General features: G+C 42.6%; 1 protein-coding gene across 3 annotated transcripts in view; it reads left to right on the top strand.

The window, feature by feature from the left end:
- The window catches only part of KIF26A (kinesin family member 26A), a 212394-nt gene that overhangs the window by 156970 nt on the left and 42441 nt on the right, over positions 1 to 12983 (top strand). For all 3 annotated transcript variants that reach the window (XM_069207259.1, XM_069207257.1, XM_069207258.1), the window contains exon 5: positions 6661 to 6844. In XM_069207259.1, coding sequence (XP_069063360.1) covers positions 6661 to 6844 — 184 coding nt within the window. The remainder of the gene's footprint in view (positions 1 to 6660; positions 6845 to 12983) is intronic.

The raw sequence follows: 12983 nt of genomic DNA, 5'->3' as shown, positions 1-12983 counted from the left end.
GGTCCCAGAAGGACCCTGCCATGGCAAAAAAGCACTTAAAAAAAATTGACAATGTGGCAAATTTGTGGCAAAAAAAACAACCAGCGCCGCCTCCCGTGCTTGTTTTAATAAAGTCCCCAGGAAGGCCAGGTCTTGGGGGAATGTAAAAAACTAAAGGAAAGGGGGCGCACTGTGCCCCCCTCCTGGGCTTATTTATGCCTCACGGACCACCATCTCCCCAGGGATTTAATTCAATAGTCAGCAGGGGGATGCTACGCGTCCCCAGTGGCCAGGGATCACCACCTCCCTGGGGCAAAATGACTTAATTATAATAGGGGCAAAATTACTTAATTAAAATGAGGGGTTCCTGCGGACCCCTGTGCCCTGGGGACTGCCACTTCCCTGGGGCTGTTTTGATTATAAGCGTGGCCAAATGTTTAAAATATTGTAGGGGGGTCATGTGGACTCCTCAGGCCCAGGGGACCATCACCCCTTCTGGGCTAACATTCTATTGTAAGAGGGGGGCACGTACCCCCAAGCCCCCCACAGCCATGGGACTGTCACCTCCATGGGGCAATTTCTGACAATTTAGGGGGGCACATGCCCCCACTCCCCACAGCCCCTGGGGCCACCACCTTCCTGGGGCAAATTGAAATATTGGAGGGGGCTGTGTGGCCTCCCTTTTGGAGCTGTGCATGGCCCTGGGGACCGCCAACCCCCAGAGCCAGCTCCTGCTATGTCCCAGGTGGCCCACCCCGAGGACATAGCTGTTTGCTCTGACTTGGCGGCAGCTTTGACAGCTCCCGCCAAGTCAGAGCAAACACTCAGCTCCCAGCAAGCGAGAGCTGTCAAACAGCTCTCGCTTGCTCGGAGCAGAGGTTTCCTCTGTTTCCCTGCCCACAGACATGCGGGCATGGAAACAGAGGAAATGATTGCTTTCGCATAGAGGAAGCTGTATGTTTAGCAGCTCCGTGTCTGCAAAGGCAATGCCGGCTCCTGCAGTAGGCGTGGAGAGGCCTTGGACCACATGGGCCTTCAGGCTCCCTCCGCAGTCCCCGAGGATGGTGGGGAGGCAAGGCATGGGGTTGGGTCGTTCCAGGGGTTGGCCGCAGGGCTTGGCTGCAGGCCAGCCCCTGCAGCACCCACCGCCTTGCATGGGTTTTGGTGATTGGCTAAACGTATAATAATAAAAATTACTTTACGTTTAAAAAAACATAGAAATTCACAAAAAAAAAACAAAGGTTACAGGAACATTATAGTTAGGAAATGGAATTGAAAAAACCTTAAAAATTCACTTAAAAACAAAGGTTACAGGGATGCTTTAGTTAGATTCTGAATTTACTCACAGAAAACCAGAGAAATTCAGCAGTTATAGTTAGTTATTTGAAATAACTATAACTCGTGGCCTAAGGTAACTATAACACGTGTCCTCGCCATGCACTGCTAATTACCCCAGGTATTACAGCACCCATGACAACTTTTATAGCATCAATAAAAATATCATTGAAACATTAGAAGTCAAATTATTGAAGAAAAAACTGTGCATGGCAGGGACACAAGTTAAAGTTACCTTAGGCCGCGAGTTATAGTTACTTGAAATAACTCTTAAGTATAACTGCAGAATTTTGCTTATTTTGTGCGAGTAAATTCAGAACCTGACTATAACGTCCCATAATCTTTGTTTTTTTCACTTAAGAAAACAAAGTTTACAGGGATGTTATAGTTAGGCTCACATTTTGAACGTATGAAGGTACCAAGCCATTAGAAATTTACCAGCTATAGTTAGAGTTATCTCAAGTAACTATAACTTGTGTGCTAAGATAACTATAACCATAACTCGCACCTCCATCATGCACAGTTATTAATAGGTTTACTGCAGATGTTACAGTGACATTATCAATGAGGTTATCAAAGATGTCATAAGTGCTGCAATTTGTGGGGTAAGTAGCAGTGCATGGTGAGGGCGCGCGTTATAGTTACCTTAGGACACAAGTTATAGTTACTTGAGATAACTCTAACTGTAACTGGTGAATTTCTGTGGTTTGGTACAATAAAATGTGAGCCTAACTATAACGTCCCTGTAACCTTTAATTTTTTTTAAGTGTATTTCTACGTTTTTTTTTTCTATTTTCTAAATATATCAACTCTTTAACCATTGTTTTTTTCCGTGAATTTCTATGGGTTTTTTTCAACATAAAGTAATTTTCATTACTATATGTTAATCCAACCACTGCTGCGCACAGCCAACCCCCCTAACCATCCAACTGCACGCTGCACACGGCCCCTTGGATGTGTGTCTTGGGAGTTGGCTGCGGCCTGTCTCTCTTGGTGTGAGATCAGGTGTGACAGGATGTATCTGGATGTGAGAGTGTTTGTCTGGGTGTGAGAGTGGGTATGTGAGTGTCTTAGTGGGTCTGTGAGTGGGTGTATGAGTGTCTGTGTGGGTCTGTGAGTGATTGTGTGAGAGTTTCAGTGGGTCTGTGAGTGAGTGTGTGAGTGTCTGAGTGGATCTGTGAGTGGGTGCATGAGGGTCTGAGTGGGTCTGTGAGTGGGAGAAAGAGACTGAAAGAGAGAGAGTGAGAGGGAAAGAGAGAGAGTTTTATTGGCTTTGTTGAAAAATATACTTAGAATTAGATATTTCTCAACAAATTGAAAAGAAAAAAATATTTGTCAATTAAAAAGAGTGAGATCACCTTTTATTATGAACTTAAAACTTTTGAAGTAGAAAATAAATTAAATTAGGAAAAATGGCTGAAGGCACATCTGGACTAGAACCCTCCACTTTCAGTGTGAGAGCCTATCATTTTAACCATTATGCCACAAGCAACTTGTTCTTATGTCTTTGCTTTTTAGAAGTCATTACTTAGAGAGGCCATTGCAATGACTCTCTCTCTCTCTCTTCCATCCCATTATGGTATGAAAGAGAGAGAGAATGAAAGGACCGTGGCAGGGGAGCCTCAAGGTCCCCGAGGTCCTAGCTGGCTCTCAACATCCTGTGGGAGCCGGCATTGCTGCCACAAGCAGGGGCCTGCTTTTAATATTTTATATTCAAGTCACACAGCTCATGAAGTCCCTCAGCCACTAGCTATGATGAACCTTGGCCACATGCTACGATGAACCATAGTACAGGTGTCAGCCCTGAAATATACCAATCTAAAGTTGGCTTAATGTGAAAAAGCAAAGTCTCCGCAATTCTGCAAGGTGAAAAACTATTCCTTAATTAGGCCACACACAAAAATCCTGATGCGTGTCAGAGACCGAGATCCCCTTGCTTATGGGTCGAGGAGCTAACGTCCCATTTCTTTTTTTAACCGTGAAACAAGTTGTGCAGAGACATGAAAAATGGAATCCACATTAAACAATCTTTGGGTTTTCGCAGGTCAATAGTTATCTCCTTGATGGTCTGACACAGTTGTGGCTGGCAATGGGGCAAAGTGGCCGGGGGGGAGGAGACAAAACCCAAAAAAAAAAAAAAAACCTTTAGAAAAACATACCTTGACTGCACCGCCGCTCTCCGCTGCACTTCAGGCACAGTCTCACAGCCTGCCCTGTGGCCAATCCTGATGCTGCTCAGAGCAGCGTTAGGATTGGCTGGAGCTCCCTGGCTGGGTGCTCCGAGGCAACCTAGGATCCCGTGCCTTGTCTCTTCAATCCAGCAACACAGGGCCAGGTTGGAGAAAGCCCTTTACCCATGAGTGTTTGCCTGGCCCGAGACAACCAGCCAAACATACATATGCACTGAGGGGAGTGCTTTGCACCCCATGTCCCTGCCCCTTTAAAAATAAAACGATAATAAACATTGTTCATTATGATTGATTTTTAAAGGTTTGCAGTTGCTGCTGCTGGTGGCGGGGGAGGGGCGACGCTCATCTGCCGTATCATAGAAGCCGTCCCTGGTCTTATAAACGACCAAAAGAACAGCAAAACCATTTCAGCATTGGTGCACTCATAGAGCACAGTAGTGGACCAGTCACCCTCATTTTCAGCAGTGCCTCGTTCAAAACAGAGCCTCTTGTGCAACTTGACTAGATTTCACCTAAATGTCCTTGATGTGGTGGGTGAAAACGACTAGCATATTAGAGTCTCTTCTAATGTGGCCTCGTAGGGAATAGCAATCCCACCTTGTTGGACACACATGATGAAATTACTGTGACGCTAATGCTGTGCAAGAAGGAGCTGCCTTAGAGAGAAAGGGTCTGGTGCACTGCAAGGAATCTTTGAGGGTTGCAGACCGTTGTTCACCAGTGTGAGCAGAGGTGAGTCATCTGCCACACTAAGAGCTGGGCAGTCTGATTGCCAGGCTTTAAATACCACCCCCCCCCCTATTCCTTGCATCCCAGGTAGAGCCTTACTACTGATCTTTAATGGCTCAACACAATCTTATTTTTTTACCTACGTGCCCTGGCAATAGCCCATCGCACTCAACAGCGTTTTCCATGTCTCTAGAACAATGAAGGTCACAGGAAAACGTGCATATTTGCCCCTCTCCTTTTATACAGGTAATTCTCGAGGCTCTACTCACGTGATTTCTTCCCAGCTGCAAAGGCGTGACTTTGTAAGTGTTTGAAGGTGGCCGACCACGTGACTGCTGCATGGGCTTTGAAAAGTGCTTTTTTAAACTAAAATACAGGTGTCAACTCTATTGCAGTTTTTAATGCCATGTGCAAAGAAGCATTGCTTCCCCTCCACTGCCTTTGTAATGAATTTGACACAGGTTCTCCGAAAGGAAGGCAAGGCAAGACTGATCCATTTGTCAGAGCCTACCTCTCTGTTGACACCGGCGTTCTACTTAAGAGTGTGGCTCCATTGAGAAATGTACTGGCAGAGCAGAAGTAGTATTTTTTTGTCTAGGTTCGACATGGATTCATTAAATTCTCCTACTTCTTGTCTAGACTTGTCCGTAGTATTTCCTTGGCAGACAAGTCTGAAAATTAGGCATGGTTGTCCTGCAGAACATGAGAGAGAATGGCGTGGTAGGCTGTGTGGGCATGCTCCAAACAGAGGGAAGCAAATGCAGGTATTTACGAGGGCAAAGCGCTGTTGAGAGATCCCTCCCTTGTAAATGGATGTTTCTCACTCACAAATTCTGCCATTATGGTGGAATTTCCTTGTCAGCAAATCTGCCCTCAAGGGTGGATTGTGAGTGTTCTAAGGTGGGTCTACCAGCGTAGGTTGGTGAACAGCTACACACTAGCTCATACGTTGGTGAATATGCTTCAGCGTTTTGCTTGTATTTTCCATCAAGAAAACCAACTCCTGACAAGGGTGTTAGTAAATCTGTCTGTTTTTGAGACGAGAATGGAACAAGACTACCCCCCAGTATTGATAGAGGTAAGGGGAAGGGTTTTTGTCAAAGGGGGACGTTTTCCAGGAGCAAATGCACTTCAGGGACACATGCAGAAGTGTACACTTGTCCTTTTCATTCATATGTGTGAGTTCTCCTGGAAATGTGTGGCATATCCTTAATCAATTACTAATTCCTAAAAGTCATTAATTTACTCAAAATGTTAACATAAGCAAATGTGAGTAAATCTACGGATTTTCAAAGGTTAATTTATTGAATGGGGTCCCATGTCTACTTTAGCAGTTTATGCTATGGCATTGAAATCAGGTTTATGTAATTCTTTTGTTTGTGCGGAATAATCCTGCTTGATTCCCGAATTTTTAATTATATGAAAAGCACAATTTTTTGCAGTTATCATAATGTTAAATGTCACATGATTTTTGCCCGCTGGATTCTGGCTGGATTAGAAAATATCTTGCCAAGAGACATTACCCACTCCTCAGCCCCCCCCCCCCCCTCCAGTAAGGTCCCCCCCCCCCCCCTAAAACCAGTCTCCTGATAGTATCTCGTTTGTCTTTTTTGTGCGAGGTATACCCTTTCGGAGAAAACATCCTCAAGATACATAAGAAATATATAATAAAACTGCGAAAAAGACGTCTTTTTCAGGTATAAAAAACACACAAAAATGCATACCCCTGCAAAGCGCGCTCTGCTCGCCCATGTGCCTCTTTTACATTTAAATATATGCTCTGACAAGCTTTTAAACATGAATTGATACTTTCCCTCTTATGCATTTTTCAGTGTTATATTAAAAGGCGCAGAGGTGGGAGCTCGTGGCAGCTCCCTGATTAGCTATCGCCTTTCTACGGAACGGTCTGGCACGAGCCCAGTTGTTCTTCCGGTGCTTTCAGATCACCAGAGGTGTAGGCACAGCTAATAAGGGAGAGTTTCACTGCAGCTTTATGGTGTTTTGCAATGTTATTTATGAGCACTGGATAACTTGTTAGAGTGCTGCACATCACTTTCATAAAATGTTATCGCCAGCCGAGCCCATCTGGTCCCTTTAGTTACAAGGGGATGATATCAGCATTTTATGGTATCAGTGAGGTTTCAGCCGTCTTTGACTCAGCTGTCAAGCTGTTGGAGGGAAGACAGACTATAATTGAAGCTCTGTTGGGGGGGAAGTAAGTGAATGTCTTGCCAGATCTGTTTCTGCCTATTCTTGCCTCGATTCGTCTCCTGATGGTGCCTCCTTTGGAAATCTGTTCAGAGTAAAAATGCTCCTATTTGAAAACTAAGTGACAGTCACATTGCTCATCTGCTTTGCTGGCTTAAAGGCTTAAATGGCTTTAGGCTCCATGTAACATTTGTTCTTTCTTGCTGCTGTTTTGTTACAGGGCAGCGCAGAAGCTCAACTTGTCCTCGAAGCGGAAGAAATATCACCCTCCTCTGCCATGCTCTCACGAATTCTCTGGCTTTGCCACCAATTTCAGTGGCATCCTCCAAGTGTGCCCTCCCCCAGCACCGCCATGCCTTCTAAGAGCTGTATCGAAAACGAAGGACAACCCCGGCATTGGGAAGGTACTCCATGTTCACAATTACTCAAGCTTTCTTAAAATATGTAAAATTGAACATCAGTTTAAATACATACTGACCAGGTAACCATTGTGAAGTTCTTTTGATGGTTGTAGAAGATACTTAGAAATTCATGGTGGCATCCCATATTTTCAGCAACGTGTAGATCCAAGAGGGCAGTGAATAGTTTGCAGGCCCCATATCCACAGGTGGGACCTGAGCACTGTGATGAAGTTTCCTGTCTAATCAGTCCACTGATGAAAGTTGAGACACAGGCCCAGCTCATTCAAGTTCGTCAGTGGGCCAAAAGAACATTTTGTGGTCTTCTAGAGCCAAATGCTGATGAGACAAAAGCCTGCTGAAGAAGACAAGCCTACCACTTTGGTTGCACATGATTAATACTCGTAGGGAATGCCTTCAAACTGGTCGGGTGGGAGGGGTCAAATGTAAATCCACACGGGTCATATCCATGCCAGACTTACAGGATAGCCAAACTAGATACATTTACATATCATGAGCATAAATGGACCATATTTAGTTAAAAAGCTGTAATTCTGAAACTCAGGTATCTATCTGAACCTGTCTACGATCTGCACCTAAGCTGTGCAAAGTTGCAGAGTACACATTAATCAAGATGGATGCCAACATGTTACGCTCATTGACTTGTAACAGGTTGTTCTGGTGCAACCGTATTAAGCTTGTGAGTATTTACAAAGCTAGTACATTCCTTTGTGACTGAGGGATGCAGTGTCAATAGCCAAACCATGCCCACAAGCGAATCTCATTTGTGAAAATCGTGAAAAGGCGTATTTCTCCTTTTTTAGGTCTGGCCCAGAGACTGCTTTAACTGTATTTCTAGCCTCATAATTTTAAAACCAATTATACTAAAAATCAAACATATGTGCTTACACACAGGGGCATTGGGTCAGACCTCTCCATCCTTTGGACTGTTCAAATGTAATTCATATTTTGCTTTGATCTACCGGATTATATAGCATGGAGTAGTGGGTCAGCTTACATCATCCATTGGCTGTCCCGCACTGTAAGCAATGGGACTTTTCCTTATCACCTGTTCACAGCCGCATGAAAATGAATTCACTTTAGCTGTAGGGCTTGAATGCCTAGGCTAATGGGACACAGTTTAATTTTTATACCATTTTGCAAATTCCATTTGCTTATTGCATGTGTTTTTCACAAAATAATAAGTATAAAAATGGCAGTCTACCTAAGGTCAGGGTTCTTGAGTTTGTCAGTCCTTGTTTCAGTTGTTTCTGTGGATCTACTAGCATTGTGATACTCAAAGTATAGCCCTTGAGCCACTTGTGGCACTGCTGACCTTTACATGCAGTCACCTGATATAAAGGTGTTTTCTTGGCTCAGCACTAACATCGGAAAGGATGCTATATAAACAATTTATTTTTATTTAACTGCAGTAAATAGAAAGAAGAAAAGGTGTCTTGCACCACTCAACTTTAGGATCAACATTTTAGAAGACATCTTGCAACAAATGTAAAAATATGCTAGCCTCTTCAAAATTCGAAACGTTTATTTCATTATCATGCATAAGCATTTTACCTCAGTACATCAGATTATATCCATGCATTGAGAAGCATTTTTAAGTGTTTTTTAAGTGATATGTTTCAAACAGAAATTTATAAACCTTCATGGCTCCCCGCACACTGACAACAATGCCAGTAGTGAACTAAGTCAGCTGGTATGAGCACCCTTCGGGTGGCCTGGTCTACCTTTATACATTGATAACATTGTTGTTTATCAAATCGAACATAAGAAGTGGTTCTGTAGAGCACACGATCCCGAAGTTCTATATTTTGATGTCATCTTTTATTAGATAATAAAGAGAAGGAGGCAAAATGAAAAAAACAATTGTTTAGGATCACACTATGTAGTCATGTGGGGAAGCTGGGATAGATCCCAGGTTTTGTGGTTTCACATTGTGCAATTCAGCCACTAGATGTACATGCTTCACTTCCCCTACACCCACCATAGACCCAATCTCCCCGGGTCCAACACCATGTGGCCCTCAGTCACACCGCAGACCATATGTTTTGACCCCTGTGGAAATGTTTGTGAGTACTCAGTCACTACTACAAATATGTTAAGAGCATTCCTATGCATTCCAGGTTACACATTCACACTACTCTTGCTTGCACAAAATAAAACAAGGCCAGCGCAAGGGTTGAATAAAATATGTTCACATGCAAGGTTTAAGAATAACATCACCCCTTCAGAGTGTCACTAAAGAGGGCTGCATTACATATCCAATTATGAACAAGGCTTGTTTTCTCACTGTGTGCTGCCATGCTGAATGATTCCTGAAATTGTTAACTTTCGATTTTTTTTACTTTCCCATGGAGGACATTGACAAGTTAGTTATAGTGTGTCTCTTTCAAGTCAAAACACCTCACAAGCATGTAAAATTAAATTATAGCCCATTCGTTGTTTTACTTTTATAAGAGAGTCAATACTAGACCAAAGCTTTTTTCGAATAATGGCAATAATTTCCCCCACAATTAGGGACTATCTACTGCTATGCTCTTTCGTATGCTAACAAATTGATTTTATTCAATCTCGCACATATCGGCCAGCAACAAAATTTACATACATTGGTTTATTTCACCGTTAAACATTTTATCAAGATAAATGCACGAAAAAAAGCATAATATTAATGTTTAACATAGGACTGGATAAACTAACATAACTGCTTGCTGGACAAGAACAATTGGTAATGTGTAAATGTATATGCCTATTTAGGTAGAATGTTCTCGCACAATGTTAGCCAGACACTCAACAAAGACAAACAGATGTTTATGACCATTGCTCATTCTGGAGCATTGAAAAAACGTGTTTCAATTGGAGTGAATGATCTTTCCTCCAAATAATTAGAGGGGAAGATCTTGCATTGCTACTATGAGCTCCAAAATAACCCTTCCTAGACTGTTCCCTCTTCTACCTTTCCTAGATCACCCCAAACCTCAGATGTCTACTATGATCTCTCAAACAACCCTATTAGAGCCTCTCTCATGTAGCTCTCCTTTGACTCATCCCAAACCTCAGTTCACTATTATGATCATCTTAATCCCTATCTACAGACTCTTCCCTCCCTCATCTTTCCTTTTACTCACCGCAAACCTCATTTTACTGCTATGATCTACAATTAGCGCTTTCTAGATTCTTACATCTTCTATCTCTCCATTATTCTATTTAACACAACTAATAGAATCACATGTCCATCGCTCAAGTTAAGTCATATTTCCCTGCACTAATCTATCAATAATCCTTTTAGGTTTCGTAGTGTGCTACTCTCTGAAAAGTGCTTCGACACAGGGGTGGTAAGCACTATATAAATGCAATTACAATATTTTACTACCTAAAATGCATTTCATTTGTCAAAAAATAATTACATAAGACAGTCACATGCTATGACATTTGGAGATTTCGTGTTTTGATAAAATAAAGAACGCACTGCAGAATGCATTTCATGAAGCTCGATTGAAAAATAATCACACTCAACCTACCTTTAGCTTAGCTCACCATAGTTGTAAACAACCCGTGTGCTTGGCGTGGAAAAGGCTTGATTTACGAGTGTAAGTTATTCACACACGGTTTGGCAAACCATTTATTTATGGCATAATATATCACAATTGTGTGATATCGGATGTGGGTAAATCCCACTCCATAGACAGGAAGTGGGAGCCCCAGGGTCGGGATACTCTGGGAAGTTTAGTACAGCCACAAACTCTTAAAAGCATACCTACTTTTTTCCAAACTATTCTTGCCCCGGAAATGGTTGGAGATGTTTTTTTCTTCCAAGGCAATCCCTTCCCTAGTGAGAAGGGGAAGTGAACACCCCCAAAACTGTTAGGTTTCCAGGGGAAACAGCTTTTACAGGGAAAAGGAGAGTTTAAAAAAAATGCTATTTGACAAATGTTATCACATTTCCCATTGTGCAATATTACACTTTAAACAATTTTGCGGAAGTGCTTCTGCACGTATGGAATGCTGGTTCACAAAAGTTTTCCAGAATTAGACCTAGAAACCTGTAGTTTCCAGTGGTACTCCAATGGTGTTTTGGGAGTTCCAGGAAGTAGTAAATCTTTATCCATGTATGGTTTATGCCCGCAGATGCAGATTCAGGACTTTCTTTAAGAATTAAGGGGCATATTTAAGAGCCCCTAGTGCCTCCTTGCGCCACATTAGCATAATTTTTCTTTTACGCTAATGTGGTCCAATGAAGCCAAAATCCCAGCGCCATAATTACAGTGGTGCAATGCTTGCATTGCGTCACTTTGTAATCCTTTGCGCTACATGATGCCTGTGCCAGGAATAATGTATGCTAAAAGGGTGTTCCCTCATTGGGGGGGGGGAAATGGTGCAAGGAAATTTGAGAGATTTCCTTGCATAGTTTTTTTGGCACTTTTAACGCCTGCTCATAGCAGGCGTTAAAAGGGGGCACACCATTGTTTACATTGGGCCCCTATGTACTCTGCAGGAGTAGCGCCAAAATGTTGGTGCTACTCCTGCAGAATACATTAATAGCGTCATAAAAAATTACGCTATTGCACCCTACCCTGCGCCATGGTCTGCCGTATTTAAAATACGGCGCACACATGGTGGTGGTAGGGGGCTGTAAAGGGCGCAAGAAAAGTGGCGCTGCACCCTGTGCAGCACCACTTTTCTTAAATATGTCCCTAAACTAATTCAATATAAATTTCCAGGCAATGATACTCCCCATAGCCCCCCACACTTTAAACATGCAGGCCCTGATTTACAAAGCTATTTGCATAACTACTTAAAGGACAGGTGCGCAAAAAATGCACTTACAATATCATAATCCAATACCTATTTCACAAAATGAGTAACAATATTTTACTCTTGCAAATGGGATTTGCTAACATAACTTTTCCCATAGGAGTTACATTTCTGCGTGAGAACTTCTGCTCTTAGGGTATGAAGCTGTGAGCATTTCCAAGGTGGGGCCACCTGTAAAACTCGGTGAACTCTCGCAAACCTCTTTATGAGGCTAGTTCCCAATACTGAATATGATTGAAGATTAATTCTTTTAAGACAGAATTCCCAGCTTATTTGGGGATCGAGTGTTGTAAAATGCCCCTAAACATGTGGGGCTGTACGTTGAGTTGCTCAACTGGCAAAAATGTTTTCCCAGCGAAAGGGCAAAAAAGTTTCAAAGTGCAAATACTCTTTAGTGTTACAGTAGCTTGTGTAGACATGTGCAACAGCTACATTTTCATAAGTGTAAACATTTACAGTTGTGAGTACTTCTCCGCCTCTGTGGCTGTTGCAAATTTCCTTAAGCAATCAAGGGATTTTTCTGAAGGCCATAAAAATTAGAAATTCACTCCAAACATAGGTATAAAGCCAAGGGAGTAAACATGTCCATTTACAGCGGTACATTTGAGATGTAGGAAATTTCATAGTAAATCACTTTATCTGTGTCTTGGTATTCTCTGCGCCCTCTTTTAGAAAAGTAGACTGCACATGCTATGTGCCTGGTATGTCACATCAAAGGAACAGGCACCCTACTCCAAGCTACTGTATGGTCCCAAAGGAAGACATTGTTATCATCTCATAGCTCGTTTATATTTATGAATGCAGATCAAGGGCCGCTTACCTTTTGGGAAATCTCTCAATACTTACCTTTTGCACCATCTCCTAATCCATCTCCAGCATCTGATGGATTAAACCTGCTCTCATCAGGTTCTTGTGATTCTTTTGGTGCCAACAGGGTAGTTGATAGTGAATGTTGCTCTCAACGCTCCTCCGCCCATCCCATAACATAACAATTAATCAACAAATTATTTGAGCCAGGCCTTACAGATAGATCCTTCCGTGGATCTGTTATTAAGGCTATATTCTCATTTCAACTGAGTGAGAGAAGATCTGTGGGTTTGTAAACCATGTTCCTTTCAGCGAGGTCTATATGGTAGCCACATGGAATCCTTTTCAGTGAGAAATGCCCTTAAAATGATGTGACGGGCAGGTGTTCAGTTTGGCAAGGCTGTTCTTTGCATTAGGTGAGATGATCTGCATGCTTGCATACAAATAAGAGAATGCCCTTGTGAGATCACATTGTCGGTAATACAGACGAGGCCAAGTGGACGTTTGT

This window comes from Pleurodeles waltl, chromosome 9 (genome assembly GCF_031143425.1).
Source record: "Pleurodeles waltl isolate 20211129_DDA chromosome 9, aPleWal1.hap1.20221129, whole genome shotgun sequence".
NCBI classification, from domain to species: Eukaryota; Metazoa; Chordata; class Amphibia; order Caudata; family Salamandridae; genus Pleurodeles; species Pleurodeles waltl.
Note: the sequence above shows the minus strand (reverse complement) of the source record. Positions and strands in the feature narration are given on the sequence as shown.